Here is a 19,031-nt window from a genome sequence, read left to right on the forward strand (position 1 = left end):
AAGAAATTGTTGGATTTTTCACAAGCACATAAATATTAAGTCATTTCTCACCAAACTTCACCAAGTTCTACTTCAGATTTCTGACTCTGCCATTCTTCCAAAATAGAAGTAATGCTTTCTTTTACATTGAATAGAAACATTAAGAGCTGAACACAGCTCTCAAAATAGCAAGACTTTGGCCCAAGAACAAGCGAAGATCTGTACTGTACAAAACACCCTCTGTCTCAGTCACATCCCTTGCATTTGAAACCATCGCCACATTCACATCCATTTGACCCTCATCTGGACCAGGGCCAAAATAAATGAACCTTAACCCTGCCTGACAAGGCCCATTAACTTAGGCTGCCGCCCCCAAGACATATCGGTTCTTGGGTCAACAACGTGGAAACAGACCGAGCCGTGGGATGCTGCTGCATGAGGGGGCCTGGGAGAACACCACAGGAACCCAGTGTTCCCAGCACGGAACAGCTGTGTGTCCCCCTGAGACGAGCTGCCTTCTCCTCACTGTCTCACTGGTCTTGCCTTTTCATGCGTGTGCACTGTCTGCATGTAGCATGTCGGTGTAATGAAGGCCTGCCTTCAATACACTTTATGGGCCAGTTTCCTGCACAAGGATGAGCGTTTCTATGGATATCACCATTGAGGGTTCTCTTTTTGTTCAGGACTGGACCAGGGCCAAAAGAAATTAACCTTAACCCCGCCTGACAAGGCCCATTAACTTAGGCCACTGTAACCATATAAAAGAAACTGACTCATCACTAGAAATTCAGCAATTCATGTCGTCAAAGTAACGCTAACCAGGGATGTATTACTGCACGGGCCTACCGGGCCCAGGCCCAAGGGGTCAGGGGGCCCTGATGCCCAAGCCTTTGCATGGAATCATTGCCTCAATATCAATAAATCAGAATGTAGGCTATGAATCTGATTGAATTTAGTATTGGCCATCCCACACATATGCGACAATCAGTGGGGGGCCCTTAATACATTTGGGCCCAGGGGCCCGAAAGTTCATAATCCATCCATGACGCTAACCAGTCTAAATAATGTTTAAAATGTAAATTAAAAACATTTCTCGTAAAATCCATAGTTTGCCAAAGAAATGAAGACAATATCAAATGTTGAAACTGACAAATGTGTCAGTTTAATGGAAAATAAGCCTACAAGCTAATTTTGTTGGTATGAGGTATTAAAAAAGCATCTGGCAACAATATAAGAATTATGCTCCTCGACATGAAATTGCAAAGGATTTAGGGATTTCACCATCTATGCAGGGTGTTTTCAACCAGTGGTCCGCGGCCCACTTGTGGTCTGTGAAGGCATTGTTGGTGGTCCCTGACCATGGATTCAGTATTGTAGTTTCAATGTGGGAATCAGTATTTTTATTCAGTGGTGGTCCTGGGGTTGCGTAATTAGTCAGAATGGTGGTCCCTGGTTCACAATCAGTTGAAAACCCCTGATCTATAGGATATAATATCATTTAAATATTCAGAGAATCTAGTGAGAAAACGGTCAGGGTTAGATTAGTCAAAATGCATTATTCTTTTTGGAAGTCATGGATTCTGCATCAACTTGGCAAAAGGCGAAAGGAACAATCCAACTATTAGTGTATAGTGCATAGTAGTAGATAGGGGTGCATTAGTGCCTATGGTATGGCAGCTTGTGGGTGCATTAGTGCCTATGGGTTAGCACATCTGGAAAGGTATTATTAATGCTGAATGATGTATACCATGAGGCCTTCAATATGGCCAAACTGCATTCTGCACACACATACAGTATATATATATATGTAATTACATTTCATAGAACTTTTAAAAGCATTAGTTTTCACAGCTCACTATTCACACTTCACTACATTGATCTGTAATCCATGTTGCCTCTTTACAGCTAACAGGATATTACAATGTACCTCTATCCTTTCCAGCTTCCTCAATGGTAAAGCATCATCAATTCCATTACTATGAATAGGCCTAGTTATGCTCCATTTCCGCCCTTTGTACTCCATGTTCGTAGTACAACCCACATTTGTCCTCAAGTTTGGACCAGCATTCTGGGAATGGCTGTCTGCTGTTTCTTCCTCCTCTTCCTGGTTCACCAGTTTGGCGTGCAGTCATTTGTGAGATAGCCACCTGGCAGGCTACCCTTTAGCCACTAGACTGTGGGTTAGTAAATATGGTAGTTAAGAAAACCTTTTGTATTCTAGAGCAATATTTTATCGGCCCTCAAATAACAATTTTAAATCTGACATTCAAAAGTCGTTGGAGACATTTCTCTAAATATGTTATGTTAAAAATAAGTGTCATGTACAAACACCATTTCAGGGTAAACTTATCATGGGCTACAGACCTATCATCTTTATCGGCAGATAACTCTTTCTTTGTAATATCATGGGTAATCTGATGCACAACCCTATTATGGCCACTTCATTGCAATGTGTTGTGGGTAGTATTCATTGTACTCGTATTATGTTTGAAATGTGGTGGCATTTATTTTGGACCAGGACAGCCTTTTCTCTGCTGAGCAAATGTTTGTGTAAATTGCTAGCCACAGCCCCAAACATTGGCAACACCCAGGGTTGAGTTATATTCTGTCTTTGGTCTGCAGCCTTAAAGTTTGGTCTGAAAATATACAAAGAGGTATGTGGATTGAATTCCTAAACAACAATACTAAACTACACCCACAGGTCACTGGCATTAGAGAATAATACTTTGACTGCATGGTTCCATATCAGAGCCATTTAGCAGTAAACTGTACAGTGTACACTAAAAGTAGACGTTTGCTTTGAAGTCTATGATCCGTCAGTTGGAACAGGGATTTCTCATGATTACGTTTGCACTCTTCTCTCCCCTGGGTCCTAGTCACTAAAGGGGGTCCTCTATCCCTCTGCTGGTCTTAGTTGCTTATGGGATTACGGTGATCTTCTGTATCTGATAACAGCATGTGTGTTAACAGGAGTTTGTGTGGGTTTGCATCTTGTGGGTTGAAAGTTCTCCTCACTCCCTTAGGAGCTTATTTACTCCTTGTCCTTATATAGTCTCAGACCACGTCTTTGTCTTTCATCGGGTTATTTTGGTCTCAGTGTCACCCATAACCATAACTTTCTCATCGTCTGTCCACAGAACGACTCCTGCTTTGTGTTTTCACCTCTGACCAAGATCAGCTCAAAAATACCAGAGGCCCCGGACAAATGGTACGCTTCTATCTGCATACTTTGGCTGTTCATTTGTATGAAATACTGTGAACTATAATTGTTCGGCCAAAAATGTCATCTTGGCCTCGAGTTAACCCCACTCTGTTGTCATTCTTACAATCACCAACCAGCTCTCCAGCAATGCTGGGGGGGATGGTCCATGCCAGAAAGTTGTCAAATATTCTGCTAAATATTATTCATATAAAAACAATACAGAGCTCTGAAATTCTAATAGCTATCATGGAGCCCTTATAGGTTCATCCAACTCAAATGCTCTTTGTTGCTTTTGAAGACCATTTATGAAACCAGTTAAATTCATTTCCATAATATCAGCTAATAATTCACTAAGCTTGCCAGTGAAACATTAAATGTGTTACCAGCCGTTGCCTACTGGTTAGTGCTTCGGACTTGTAACCCGAGGGTTGCCGGTTTGAACCCCGACCAGTAGGCACGGCTGAAGTGCCCTTGAGCAAGGCACCTAACCCCTCACTGCTCCCCGAGCGCCGCTGTTGTTGCAGGAAGCTCACTGCGCCGGGATTAGTGTGTGCTTCACCTCACTGTGTTCACTGTGCGCTGAGTGTGTTTCACTAATTCACGGATTGGGATAAATGCAGAGACCAAATTTCCCTCAAAAGAGTATATATACTTATACTTATACTTATACTTATACTTATAACAAAGGCTTCTGGTGAAAGTGTGCTGCAGCCACTAAAAAAGGAAAGTTGTGACTGAGATCCCTTGGTAATAGTCCATACCAAATGGTCCTGTCAGGAAAGCGACACTAACGTGGCACTTTAGGCTCCATGTTGGTCTGTTCCTAGATCTGAATGGTGCTGTGTTGTCTGCAGAGAGGCAGAAACGCCACCTGAAGCCCCTTCACTTCCTGCTTTGGCTGTGGCCAGGAGGGGGTGGGGGAGTGAGGGGAAGGAGGAAAAGGAAACTGGGATCGTTTAAGCATGTCTGGAATTTGCCTTAAATGGGGGTGCAGTTCTTTAAAGTCCCCCAGGATCTGCAGTCCCCCAGTCCACCATGCAGGGGTGGAAACACGTGGAAATTGAACAAAGGGGAACAAGAATTATGTAATAGGAATAATCGTAACGTTTGTATGCTCTCTGCCCTCGTACATTTGAGATCCTATCAAAAGCTGAAGCTGAGGTGTTAAGAGCACTTCTGCAGGTATAGGAGCAGGAGCAGTACAGCTGATAGCAGGAGAGGTTCTGTGTTGCACTTGGCCATTCCGAGCTCAGCTGCCAGAGAGGGACGCTGCCAGTGTACACAACCACAGGCAGAAAACATTGGTTCTGTTCTAGAGAGCTGCGGTCGGGTGGTTTGTGGGGAGTTTCCTCCAGTCTGAAAATGCGTCAATGTGTGAGTCTCTACAGGTACTTGGAGGAAAGAAGAAACAATATATCCTCTACATAGCATGTAAACATTTATGAAGCTATTGTGTAGTTTGCTACACAATAGAATTATGTTGTGTAGATTATAAAAGACTTCCATGAGAAAAACACTCTACAAGTAGACCAGTGCACCAAAGGGAAATTTATAGAGAGTTGACACTTGAGTCTCATTTGTACAGAGAATGTGTGTATGTTTAAAATGCAGCAGGAATGTGTCTGCACGCAATGAGAGATTGAACAGCTACGCATGCACTTATATGGTAGAGAGAAAGAATAAAGCGTTTTGAATATAAGCAGTTCCTTCTGTGTGTTTGGGACGGAGAGAGAGAGAGAGGCGGAGACAAGGCGATGGAGTCAGAGGTGGGTGGGTTGGGGGGGTGGGGGGGCAGGAGTTGTGAGTATCCCGCGGCCCTCGGCAGGGAAACATGGGGCTGAATGAGAGCCAGGAAAAGGGGAAGGGCCTCGCTGTCTCCTCCGACAAAAACAGCTGCGCCAGTGTGCTCAGGAAAACAGCGTCTTAGAGGGAGAGGGGGACTGGGGAGGAAAAGAGCAGCGTGTGTGTGTGAGTGTGTGTGAGAGAGAGAGAGAGAGAGAGAGAGAGGCCAAGTGCGAAGGACAGGGGGACCACCACGGGCCCAGATCTCTATATGGGTTGCGTCCTGGGTGCGGATTGCTGCGAGGACGAGCTGGAAGCTACACCGGTCAGCAGGACAAACAAGCGGAGTGGTCCAGAGCGCAGCAGCAGCGGCAGCAGCATGAGGCTGACCAAGGTGAGGCACTGAGGGGGACTGGGAGTCTGTGCTGACCCCTTCAAACCATTGCACTGTTGTGATATTAACAGAGGGTTCTTTTGTATTGGACTTCATGCAGTTGTTGGGTCTGATTGAAACCAGCTTTTGGCATAGATATTTTCTGTTTAAATGATGAATGTGAAGGCTTGACTTTGATGTTCTTGGAGATCAGTGACACTTGAGGAAAGGTGTTGCATGCATGAACTGGCTGGAAAGTCAGTGTATCCATAGTGGGTGTGAGTAAGTCAGTGTGTGTGTGTGTGTGTGTGTGTGTGTGCCTGAAAGGCTGAAATCCCTTGTGGCTGGCTCACATGTTGTGCAGCGTGGGAATGCTGAGCCCTGGCTATGATGTCAGAAGCGAGCGCCTGACCCCATCCAAAGGGGATCAGCTAATTAGAGGGGGGCTGTCAGGGACAAAACGGTTGGCCTCCCCCACACTCACCACACCGTCTCCATTCTAGCCAGCCTAAGATCCATCAAGGCTTACATCAACATCGAACAGCTGACCAAGACACAATGGTCTTCAGTCTTCCCGATGACACTGTACATGTAGATGTCATGTATAAAACTTTCACAGCGACCCACCCAATCTCTGGATTTAAGAAACGAGTTTTAAGACTGAGATCACGTGAATGGGCCATCTTTATTCCTACCCCTTAATCTACTAGTGTATGGATAATAAGTTAATAGCTGAGCAATGAGATGGCAGAGCGCTGTTTGTGCGAGACAACACAAATGCCAGAAGAGTTTTCTGTGTCCAAGCACAATGTTGCATTCTGTCATCATAGCATTACCAGCACAGCTCCCAGGGAGATACACAAGGTTTTTGTTTGAGTCTTGGCTGGATCTTTCTGCTCCATTCGGGTCTGGAGTTTCATCGTCATCACTGAGTACCTCAAGTGGAGGAAAACAGACCAGACAAAAGGGGCATTTCAGTAAGAAGGCAGAGCCAGCCTCTTGACCAGTCTCTGCTTGGCACTGATGATTGTTGTGTTGTTGTGACTACCCATAAGCCCTTCTTCCTGTTTGTCCAAATCGGTCTGCACCTATACGCTGCACCTATCTCCATCTGATGAGCTGATGTCTCCTGACCCACTGGGTCTGCGTAGTCTACAGGGCTGCTCACTCTTCTCATCTGCTGTCTGCATGCCTCTCCTCTCTATAGAGTGTGTCAGTAAATCAGAACAGTTTGTTTCTGTCATTTGAGATGTACATGTGCACTAACAGCAATCATGAGATGCATACTATTGCCTTTGTAATTTTACAGTAGTTGTGTCTGCCTTGTAGACAATGGCTTTGGATTCTTCACAAAATCAAATGGTGCCTCTTAGCGTATAGGGGCGTTCACACTCACACTGTGTCCCCTCTGGGGAAATGGTACCAAACCATGCTGCCTCAGGATCTGTTTGCTCCATCCAAGCTACAGGCGTGCGGCTTATTCCTGACAAATCCTCGGTATGACAAAACTTTTAACAAGTGATACTTTACTGCAACCATATTCCGCAAACATCCCCCATAAACACGCTGCAGGAAAAGGGGAGCTCACGGTATAAATAGGTCTCTGTGATTCGTAGAGTACAGGGGCACAGACAGGGGCACACACACATGCCAACACACAAAGGCACACAGCCTACGAACGCCACCAGTGCTGTCAAATGTGCCAAAATCTACAAATACACAGAGAGATTAAAATATTACAAGTATACTATACAATGGGTAAAATTAAATTAAGAACCAACTAATTGATATGACCAGTAATTTGATCTGTGTGTGTGTGTGTGTGTGTGTGTGTGTGTGTGTGTGTGTGTGTGTGTGTGTGTGTGTTCAAGAGCAGGATGGAATGTGTTATGAGGGGTTCTAAAGAGGAAGAGGAAAGCCACTCTCATCCTCTCTCCCACCCACAGTTTGCCACAACCACCCAAACAAAGCCATATCCACCCAGGTCACAAAAACATACCATAAAAACTGGGCAGCAACAGTTGGCTTTCCTTCACTTCAGAATAAAAGCGTCCCTCCGGACGCCCCTGCGGGGCCGCTGTTTTCAGGGAGGTTAGGAAATGTTTGGGGAGTGAGCTGGAAGTTGGCGTGGGGAACTGTGAAAGGGTGATGGAAGAGGATATGATTCAGCAGGTTATTAAACACCCCCAAAAAACCCAGAGTAAATATTCCCATGGTTTGTTCTTATCGTTGCGCCCACACGTGCTTCAGTGTTTTTGTGCGCGCTTTCTCGCCCCCCCCCCCCCCTCTCCACAGCTGGACCTTATCAATCTGGACTCTATTACACAATCGCTCCGCACGCTGCACGGCTCCTCCCCTTCTCCCAGCCCACCGCCGTCCTCATTTACACACACACACACACACACACACACACACACACACACACACACACACACACACACACAGACAAACACACACACACACACACACTCACACACACACACACACACACACTCACACACACACACACACACACACACACACACACACAGACAAACACACACACACACACACACTCACACACACACACACACACACACTCACACACACACACACACACACACACACACACACACAGACAAACACACACACACACACACTCACACACACACACACACACACACACACACACACACACACAGACAAACACACACAGACAAACACACACACACACACACACACACACACACACACACACACACACATACACACTCACACACACACGCACACACACACACGCACACACACGCACACTCACACACACACACACACACACACACACACACACACACACACACATACACACTCACACACACACACACACACACTGTTTCCCAATCAATTAATCATTTTTAACTTGAACATGAACATTAGCCTGTCTGATGCTGTTTCGAGGAAATGTTCCACACAGCACTTTAAGGGTGATTAGGAATGCTAATCGATGGTGGGTAGAAATCTCCATGCCCAGTTAACTCTCATAGTACTTTATTGTGTGTGTTTGTGGAGCTGCGAAACCAGCTTAAGTCTTCACACTTCAGTCTCACTATTTTATTATTTCTGTTTGTACCGCACACTCATTAATTATTCTCTCTTTGTTCGCTACTGTTTGCTAGAGAGAGAGTGAGAAACTTAACTACAACGACCTCCTTAGGTTTCCTAGCATTTTTATATGTGTGCACGTGCATGTGTTACTATAGCGTAAACACAAGTTTGTCTTCTCCCAGGCAAAGAATGGCTGAGATCATTGAGTATTCACAATCCGACCCCACCCCCTTCTCTCCTCTCTGAATAGTGAGTCCCTGTTTCCTGTCTACCCTGGTCGGTACCCCCAAGTCTTGTTTTCCTAAACTCTCCTATGGCTTGCCTTCTCCGCTACCCCCACCACCACCCCCAACCTCTGATCCATCCTCCCATCACGGCCACCCACCCCCTCACCCCCCTCCATCCCTGATCCCGCCAAGAAGCCTGCAGACAAATAAACGTCCAAGCTCCCGCACTTTTAATCTACCCCGGAAATTCCATGGTGCTTAGCCTCTTTTTTCTTCTTCTTTTTGGCACTCCATTTCTTTGGCTGGACTAAATGACTCCGTGTTGTTCTGGGATTTAGTCCCGTCGTATAGTCACTCTCAGAAACATATGGGATGGGACTACCCTGCGCTGTAAGGGCCCAGAGACACAAGTGCAGGGAAGTCATGGACCTGAAAGTACAAATGTTCTCACTTCACCATGAATATTGACAGACTTTGATTATGTAAAGATAGACCTTTACAAGGTGAAAAAAGGTTTATGTTACAATAACAAGATGTACTCTCATTGCATGATGCATTTAGACTGAACGCCTCAATGCCAAGAGCAGAGCAAGTTTCTCAGTTAGTTGTAATTATGGGCATCTAAATCATATAATGATTGGTCCACCTGACAGAGTTTTACATCGCACTGATTATTCACATGGAAAGTCAAAAAAGATATTGTTCAACTGTTGATCTCAAGAAAAGTGGAAGGATTATTTTGACTGGTTTTGTGCACTTAATTTTGCTTAATTTGCCAAAAACATAAATATATTAATGGAAATATATTCTAATATTATCATAGCTACATGTGTAAATGATGCCTATAATGTCTGGGCCTCCAGAAATATTGCTATTGGCCACAAATGTAACACAGCTTGGGTGTTGGTTAGTCTGAGCCTATTATGGCATAACTGACCTTAAACGTCCCACATACTCGACGCACCCGACCAGTAGCGCGACAATGTGACGTCACAGAAGCGCCGTAACCATTTATACTCGCGCGTGGTGGTCGCAACACTAGTTGCAATATTCTCCTGAACAGAGGTGTCGCTGTTGTGAAAAGACTAACATTAACTACTTACACAGCAGAAGAAGCTGCAGTAAGAAACACCAGTAGCTAGCCTCTGTGATGGTACTTCAGACTTTGGTTGCTACTATTCACAACTACCATCATCATTATCATGTAGTTTCCAAGGTGTGTGCACAGGTAGATAGATAGATAGATAGATAGATGGATATATAGATAGGTACTTTAGTCATCCCGAGGGAAATTTTAATAATTTAAACAGTTTAGTTAGCTAGCTAGCTAGCTAGCAGCTGGCTGAGTTTGTGTAATTTCCTGAAGTGGAAAGAGATTTTGTTCAGGCCTTAATAGATATCCTTTGTTTGAAAATAAATCGTTTATATTCTTTCCTCTTAATTCCATGTGTTGCAACTCTCACTGGTAACTTTGTTAACTTATCCAGCAAACTATTAAAAATTCACGACTGTAACAAAACACTGCAACTCGCTTGCCCTCGAACTAGTCCATCTTCCTGTTTCCGCCTTGTCGCGCTCGTCTGAAAAAAAATGAGTGGTGCGCTACCTCGCGCTACACGGCCAAAACCCTGGCGCGCCAGAGAGATCTACGTCATTTTGACGTCACATTGTCGCGCTACCGGTCGGGTGCGTCAGGTATGTAGGAGCCTTTAGATGCCGTTCACTCGGCTCACAAGTGCTTGCTCTGTTTCAACACAAGGTGTCAGTATTGCGTTTGCCAGCTTAAGCTATTACAGCTGGATAGAGTGGAATTTCTCAGGTGCTCAAGTGAAGTTGACCATTCAATTGCATCCAAAGCAGATGGCACAAAGTCAAAATCAAGGCATCAAATTGCAACTCAGTTAAATCAATTAAAACTAGGTGATAGATTTTCATATAGGCTACTGATTATTTATATATATGTAGCCTATGTATCTGTAAGGATAGGCTAGTTGGGACAATTACAGTGTAAAGTCACTAATTTTCTCAATTAATTTTAACAACCGGTAGACCTAGATCAAATCCTCTGACAGCCCACTGTGAGTGTATGTTGTAAACCTTCACGTCAGTATTTCAACATCCAAATTGATGTATATTCCAGAATGTGTGTGAGGATCTACACAAAGATAACTGGTTGAATAAGCCCACAAACATTTCCTTTGATGATAAATTAATGAACATTTTATCGCTGTGGTTTAAACCAATCATATGTTTATCCTTCTCTCCCATTCTGTTCACATAGCCAATCGCATATTCCATTTCCAGTAATACATTCCTCAATCGTCTTTTCCTTCATGGCTCCACCCATAGTCAGAGAACTCAGAGAACCAAAGAAAACAAGTCAATCGCTAGTGGCAACTACGCTTGCACAGCCTATGGGAATGTAGATAAAGTCCCTAATCAAGTATCTGCTCCAGGTGGCATCAATAGAATACAAAATGAATAAGGTAAGATTGTGTTAATTATGTAATGTTATGCCAATTTAATTCTGGTCATTATAAATATAGCCTAACAATGGGGTAACTGTTTCTGTTTAAGTCACAGTCTTAGTAAAGTTACTCTTAACATGATTAGGATGATTTAGCCCTCGGTTTGTCATGTGTTATGAAATTAGAATACTATGCGTATAGCATCCTCCAGCCTGTTGCGCTGCCACGCCATCGGAGGTGATGGATCAGTTACTGCGGGGAGGGAACTTTTGCGTATTAATGTAACTATAATAGATTTCTTTCACAATGTAACAAAGTCAGAAATTCATGTTGCTGTCCTAGTTGGATGTTCTGAGGGACATGCGTCGACGAGTTCTGGGTTAGCCTAATACGACACTTGGCTGTAGGGTCTCCACGTTTTTCGTGTTCTGGAACAGTTGAAAGCTAAACACTCTGAATACGTCAGACATGGCGTAATATGTCCGAAGTTTGTGAGGGCTGGGTGTTGTGTTTGCTGGTGCGACTTACATAATTAGCAACAAATTAAATGCTGTTTTATTGTTACATCTTCCCTTTTGTTGGGTAAAGCCTGTAAATGCACTCGAAACCCATGCGTTCAGAAGACAAGTGTAGCCTACGCAGCTCAAATGATCTAATCTCAGAATGAAACAGATGAAAACATAACAAGATAACCCCTCCCCTCAGTACATTCGAGGTAGTTACAAACTATATAGTGTTAATGAAAGACAAATTAAAGTTATTAATCTGTACTTTAAATACTAGTTTTGTGTCGGAATTGGATGGAGACGGGGAACGCACATCTCTGATTTGCATTTAGTAGGGTAAGCTTGCAAAAAGCAAGTTTTGTGAGTGTCCTGTAATAACATCTTATTGCAAGCATCACGAAATAACATGATTTATTTAATTAGTAGTTTAAATTGTAAAATGTGTAGATTATCTGCATTTTGGAACACCACATGTAAAACTTTGGAAGGGGTTGTGCTGGATGTTGTATACTTCAGGAATTTGAGAGGAATTCTGAGAAAGTTCCTGAAATACCATGTTGTTTCTCAAGAGACCACTGGTAAACACCAGGAACATGTTTGTTTGGATAGCACAGGACGCACATACTACATTGTGGAGATCCTACCATATGGCTAAGTCCTGCCAGATCTCTCCGCATGTTTTGATCTGCAAGACACCAGCCCATTACTGTTGACATTCTGTTCAACCGTGGAACAATAATATAACATATTATGTAGAAGTACACATTGATCTTATCTCACTCTCTCCCTCGTTCACTCTAGTTATCAAGTGTTACCTACATTTTGTTGGGTGTTCTAGAACAGACTGCTGAACCAGACATCCTTCCATCCTTACACAGGCCATCTATCATCAGTGAAGCGTACTGTATGTGGTAGTATAGTAGGCTGCTGAGCAGAGCCATCATTGGGAGACTGTATCAAGGATGAGGAGGATTGGTGGGAAAGCAGACTGAGAGTGGTGGATCATGGTGATTGGCAATAACACATTATCCATTAGGATTGATGCTGCAGAATATTAAGGCCTCGGTAGGGCTCATTTATATCTTAAATCATCAAATGACCCTATCCTGGGACTATTTAAATGGGACTACAAAGGCTTATGAGAGACACCAAGACCCTACAGTGTGTGTGTGTGTGTGTGTGTGTGTGTGTGTGTGTGTGTATCCTGCAAGGGGTTTCCCTCCCCACACATGTCTAATGTCTCCATGCTGGAAAAAGCCCTGTCCCCTATCCTATATCCACATACAGAATTACCAAACATATTGTGCTTGTATTTGTGAGTACAAATCTTCTTTTAGTTCTGTACATGTGTGTTTGTGTGCATGTCTATAGGATTTTGTCAGATTATTCTGTTCCACTCCCAAGGTCTCATGTCAACTTTGTCATGTTACACTGAAAGAAACACTTAAAGGAAGCCCTTTTATATTTGGCAACTTGATAACATTGTGTGGTCTTTTCCTTGATAGCGGTGGACTGTCTGGAGGCACAGTTATTTTTGCTCTTGCGTCAAAGGTGAACTCCAGCATGCACACTAGGAAATAACAGTCAAACGTTGGGGGTGCACGGAAACAACAAACCAACTCATGAAAAGACTGGTGGAGGCAGATTGGTGACTGTTTACGCATAGTTTAGTAAACACTGTTTTACTAACACGGCAACACCTACTATTATTGCTACTTGAGAAATGGAAGTCTAGCGCCGCGTCCCAGGCAGCGCGAGTGTGGAAGCGGGTTTGGGCTTCGTTCATCATCACTGGCCATGCCCTTCCAGAGGTGAGCTCGTTGAGGAGAGCTGGACAGGAAGTGTGTAATGGTGCAAACGCTGACCTCACCACTGGAACAGGCTGTCTCTGTTCCCTTAGCTGCGCTACACTGTGTGTTCCACCCTTGAGACACACACTGACTCACTTTGATGGGAGTGGGCTGGCAGGAAGGACGTATGTGCATACACACACACACACACACACACACACATACACACCAACCACACTGACTTACTTAAATATAGAATTGGCACAGAATACCCATAACAATAGCCCAAGATGCGATGCAGCTTTTAATCAAAAACAGAATGTTGCGTACATTTGTATGGGATCATTGGCTCCAACTCTGTAGATCTTAAGTTGCATCACTAATTCACAAGTTAGGTGATGATTTGCTTGCTGAAACAGGAGTCCTCTCTAGCCAAACATTTATTAATCAAAGTCCACCAGACCAGACCAGACCATTTTACAAGCACAGAAGCCCCTGTAGTGGCTGACAGTAGAATGCAAATGACCAAGTTTGAGTCTGTCCCAAATGCATGTAAATACAGCATGTTGTTGACAGCTTGGCTGTTAAACCCATTTATGCTTTATGAAATCTATTTTATAGGTTACCATTGAAATTACAATTTGATGCACCAATGTTAATACACCAGCAATGACAGCTGTAAATATTACAGTGCACTGATGGATCACGCTATTCCAGTAAGTGAACTGGGTTGGATATATTGAGGCCCAAAATCTTAAAATGGTCACCCATGTTCACCCAAGAGTTCCCATTATGAATGGTATACCTGTAGGCTTTATACTGGGAAATCGTTTCTCCATCTAACAGTTGCTATTTCCACCCACACTGGTGACAAAGTAAAGGCGCCCAGTGTGGTTTCTGTGGAGGCAGGACGCTAGCGCTGTGTGATTAGCAGCCTCAGACGGAGTTGCTGTAGCTCACGCAGATGAGCTACAGGAGGAGATGCTGTCTTGGGGGTGTGAAAGTGGAGTGTGCCCACAAGTCAGGGGAGGCCACATAATGCACACAGGGCTCCAAAGACAGTGCTATTTTTGGAGGACAGAGGAAGGATAGAGACATTAGAGAGAATGTGTGTGTGTGGGGGAGAGGGAGAGATTGAATGACGGCTTATGGAACTATGCTCATTTAATGGCTCCTCCTTTCACTTTCAATCCCTTCTCTGTTCTTTCATTGCTCACGGAAAAGAAGGAATGCCCCCCCACACCCCCTTTCCACAGAAGGACCAAAACGAAACGTAGCAAAAACAGCTAAAAATAAGGGAACAGACCCCACTAGTGTTTCCACGGATGCCCAGAGTGTTGCCCCAGTGCTGAGGGGGGACGCTGCAAAGCGGAGCGGAACAGAGCGCTAGCCTGCCATGCTGCACCGAGGGCTTGGTCAGTCAAAGCCAAAGAGTGCCTGGTCTGGGGTGGGGTGGTCCCCGGTGTGGGTGTGTGGAGCTTGACACGGTGGCGTTCTAAAGCCTGTGAGCATGGGTGGGGGAACCCTCTCTGCGGGCGCTTGAGAGGTAAGTGGGGGTTTTAATGTGTGTCTCTCTGGGGCTCGCTGCCATCCCTGAGGAGGGTGGGGGGCTGGATGAATGGAGACTTGTTGGAAAGCAGGAGGTCTTGGTACTTCATGCCACAGCAAGAGATGTGGACGTGTACTGTGGATTGTGTTGTGTACCAGAAGAGATGAGTAGAGACTGTAAACTCAAATAATGCTTGTTTGGATAGAGTAAGCTGAGTTTAAAGGGGGAATGGCAACAGTGTGAAAATGAGGATGCGGGAGAAATGTGGGATCTGCTCTTTCCTAATACTGATGGGACATTCTAGAAAGTTCATTTTTCTCCTTCTTTCTCTGTCTCCTCTTTATTCGTTTTCCCTTCATCGCACTTGTTTCTCTTGTCCGTAGCAAGAGGATATTTTATACAGTCTGGGGATACTGGCACGTCCATCCTTTGTTGTTTTCATTTACTAACAGTGTCAGTTTGACTCTGATATGAGGGGACAGTGACCCACTAAGACCCTTGGATCATTTGAAGGTCATTGTATCATGTTGAAGAACCACACAGAGAGGAAAAATGTTGCTTGGCTTGGTGCGTGGTGGTGTTTTTTTCTGTAGATGCAACTCTGATCCTCACAAGAAAGGATGGGAAGCAGCAACATTTGGCATTGCACTGTTACCCAGTGTCTATTTGCAAAAAGAGTGTAAAAGGGGAAGGCTCTAAAAGAAAACCCTCTACACTGTGTTGTGATTCTAATACTAAGCCTAATTACACACACACACACACACACACACACACACACACACATACACATACTTAATGGATACATTTGTTATCTACCTTGAATACATAATTTAGGAGGTGTCTTTGTCTTTTGTAATGCCCTTTCTAAGTGTTTTTTTACACTCCCTCTCTCTTTAACACACATACACACACACACTGAGCTCTGTTTGCATGTTTTGTCAACCATGTGGCGTATCCAGAAGGAAGGTGTCATGAACTGTTACACAACTCACCACAATGTGTTGCCTGAAGGTGGAGAGAGGCTTTTGCTTTGATTGGCATGTAATTACATCGGAACTACACAGAGACATCCAAACAAAAGGCACTATCCTCCGAGCCACTCAAATGGCTTAAGTTGTTCTGAGCTCTCTCTTGCCTAAAAGCTCCTTGTTTTGCTCAAGCAGGTGGGGAAGGGCGAGCCACACGTCTTCAAGGAGAAGGCCTTCAAGAAGAAGCGACAGTGCGGGGTGTGTCGCCAGAGCATCGACAGCCTCGGCTCCTTCTGTCGAGGTGAGAACCTAAGCCTGCACCGACACTCGAGAGAGTCTTCTTCATTGCTGATCAGCGCCAACACCAAGTCTAATTGAGTCATGTGACTTGTCATGTTAGGAATGTTCCATTATGTAAGACTAAGTCAGGCTGCTCACTCTTTCACTTTTCTCTTTTTTTCTCTGTCAATACAGTCTGCAAAACAGCCACACATAAGAAATGTGAAGCAAAGGTAAGAACTGTTTCATCTCTCCCTCATCTCCACCATCACATATATCTACTGTTCTGAACCAGCATCTGGTTCATCATCCATAGCCCATAGGAGCTCACTGTGCCATGCCTCTCTTTAAGGCGGGGATCACATTAGCCAGCGCGAGCGGCAGGTTTCCTATTGTTCTCTATGGTTTGGCAGAGGAACGGTGGCAACGCTGGCATAATGCTAGCGTTGACCAAGCTGAGCGTTGAACTTGGTTCAACTTTCAAAGCGTAACGCGAGCGCATTCAATTGACAAACCGTTTGTGTTGCTTAGGAACGAGACAAAACTTATTATGGTCTGAGCGTTGCGTTACGTTTGGCGCTGCTGCTTGCTGCTGGCTAATGTGATCCTCGCCTAAATCAACTGCATCTGAGGTACACTGGTGAAAGCCCCTTTCCTGTCGGACGTGTTGCCTCTTCACAAATGGCAGCGCTCTGGCCAGTGGGTTGGTGGCCGTCTGAAAGGCCTCACTCTGTTGGGCTGGGGAGCTGCCAGGCGGCCGCACCCAGAGCCCCACGCTGCTGCTGAGAGTGAAAGAGGCATTGATGAGGGCAGCGCATGCCAGCTCCGGGCCAAGGACGAGACTTGGCAGAGGGGGCCACAGCAGAGGTCTGCATTAACAAGACATGAGCAACTACAACAAGTCGGCTGTAGGATTCTGAGGATGTAGAAGTGCAGATTCAAATAGTGGGTTCTCTAATGCTGGAACATTAGATCACAGAACTGGAGTTCTGAAGCGAACAGGGAGAGCTGGTGAGGCCCCTGCCCCTCCTCCTCCATGTCTGTGTGTGTGTGTGTGTGTCTGTGTGCTCAAGCTGAGCCAAGCACATACATCATGACAGTACGTCTCCAAGCTGGCAGGCCAGATTTGCGAGTGTGCTTTGGCTGCCGGGAAAGGCGCAGCCCCCAGCTTCTTGGTCCGGGAACGGAGTGTGTTGTTATTGTTTGTCACACACACACACACACAGAAGGACACACACAAACACACCCCTCCTACTTGGTGACCTCAGTCCAGGCCAGCGTAAGGCTCTGCTGGACGTGATAGTCATCAGCTCGCCCCAGGAAGGGTGGTTGCTTCATAAGGGACTGTGTGACTTTCGAGCACCTCGTTCAGACTTGGGGCCAGAAGGCATTGGCCAAGAGCAAGATTTCTCTCTGGTTCGCTGAGCTGCTTGAAAACACTCCCAAAGTATGAGTGTCTAACTAGCTTTTCATAGCGAGTAATGTACGAGAGCAGTCATTTAGCTGTCATGATGAGATGAAAGTCATGCTTTTGGGTAGATAATGGTGTCTTGCAAGCTACTTAAGTACAGAATGTGACAGAGGATTACCAAGATGCATAGACAGTATTTTCACTTGGCATCCTACTGAAGTTGACATCTTGACGTCGGTTCCCCTTTTACGGCTTCTAAGGCAATCTGATCTCTCAAATGTGGGAAATGGTTCAATGAGTGAAGTCCTAACTGATTTATTAGCTACATATCACTGCTATCTAAAGTCCTGGCATGGAGGATCATCTAAGCCATGGGAAAGAGCGCCTGTTGTGCTTGATACTTTCACTGCAGAATTTGTCTTTGTAACATCTGGCCAGAGAGTATCCAAGTCAATAGAGTCATGACTCAAAAGTACGCAAAGTCAATGCCTTTTCAAATGACTTTTACATTCAATTAAGAAAGCAGAACATCAAATTATTTTGAGAGGCAGCCTATCTTTAGCCTCATAGAAACTCAAGGCAAGTGATGTGGAATTGGTGTTACTGAACTAATGTCTCTGACTAGACTTTCTACCACAGGATGTTTTTCTTTAGGATGGGGATGGGGATTCTTAGTCAAACTCACCCTAACATTGTGTAAGCTAAATACTTGAACTGTGAAGTTGTTTCATTGGTAGAGTAAGAGACAGACATAGACTAATTCACTGAAACATAGACTAAATCAGAGATGTGAAGTAAACTGTAGTCCGTGTTTCCCCCTCCCTTCTCCAGCTGTCTGAGGTAAGAAAGGTGGGTTAATCGACACCATAACTAATCTATTTTGAGGTTTTTATTGAGAAAGCCTCTCCTTGCTCATCAGGCAAGATGAGTCAGGATCTGCCATGGTCCAGCTGTAACTAATTCATGTGGGGTATTTAACCGCCATCAGTACTGCCTGGAGGACGGTGACAAACCGTCTCGTACTTCAGTGGGTTTTAATACGCGGAAAACCCCTTGACAGTGTTTTCCCAAGCTGTCCCCCTTCCTTCCTTAGAGAGATAGTCTGGAATGGAGTTGACCTGTTGTCTGTGCTTTTCCCCTCGCGCTTTTGTCTGGCGTCCACATGCTTACGTTGACTGCAACCACAACGAGGGGCCCAAGTAACCACCGGCTGGCTCCTCTCTGATTCCAGACGTGCCTCTGAAATCTCCAAAATCTACACATTACTGTATCACACTCTCACACTCACACACACACACACACACAGTCACACTCACACACACACCAGCAATCTCACATTCACACACATGCATTTGCCAAACCGTGTTTGAGAATGCTAAAGGCCTTATCTGTGCAACAGAGTGGAAAATAACGTCC

At 44.8% G+C, this 19,031-nt stretch overlaps 1 protein-coding gene across 4 annotated transcripts in view; it reads left to right on the plus strand.

The window, feature by feature from the left end:
- Positions 1 to 5,025: 5,025 nt before the first annotated feature.
- The window catches only part of tns2a (tensin 2a), a 32,722-nt gene continuing 18,716 nt past the window's right edge, over positions 5,026 to 19,031 (plus strand). For 3 of the 4 annotated variants that reach the window (XM_042098994.1, XM_042098996.1, XM_042098995.1), the window contains exons 1-3: positions 5,026 to 5,357; positions 16,121 to 16,226; positions 16,400 to 16,437. In XM_042098994.1, the coding sequence (XP_041954928.1) occupies positions 5,235 to 5,357; positions 16,121 to 16,226; positions 16,400 to 16,437 (267 nt within the window). In that variant the 5' untranslated portion in view covers positions 5,026 to 5,234. Of the gene's footprint in view, positions 5,358 to 11,012; positions 11,131 to 16,120; positions 16,227 to 16,399; positions 16,438 to 19,031 lie in introns of those variants that run through there. The other variant, XM_042098997.1, reaches the window with a different exon arrangement.

This window comes from Alosa sapidissima, chromosome 7, assembly GCF_018492685.1.
Source record: "Alosa sapidissima isolate fAloSap1 chromosome 7, fAloSap1.pri, whole genome shotgun sequence".
Classification (NCBI taxonomy): Eukaryota; Metazoa; Chordata; class Actinopteri; order Clupeiformes; family Clupeidae; genus Alosa; species Alosa sapidissima.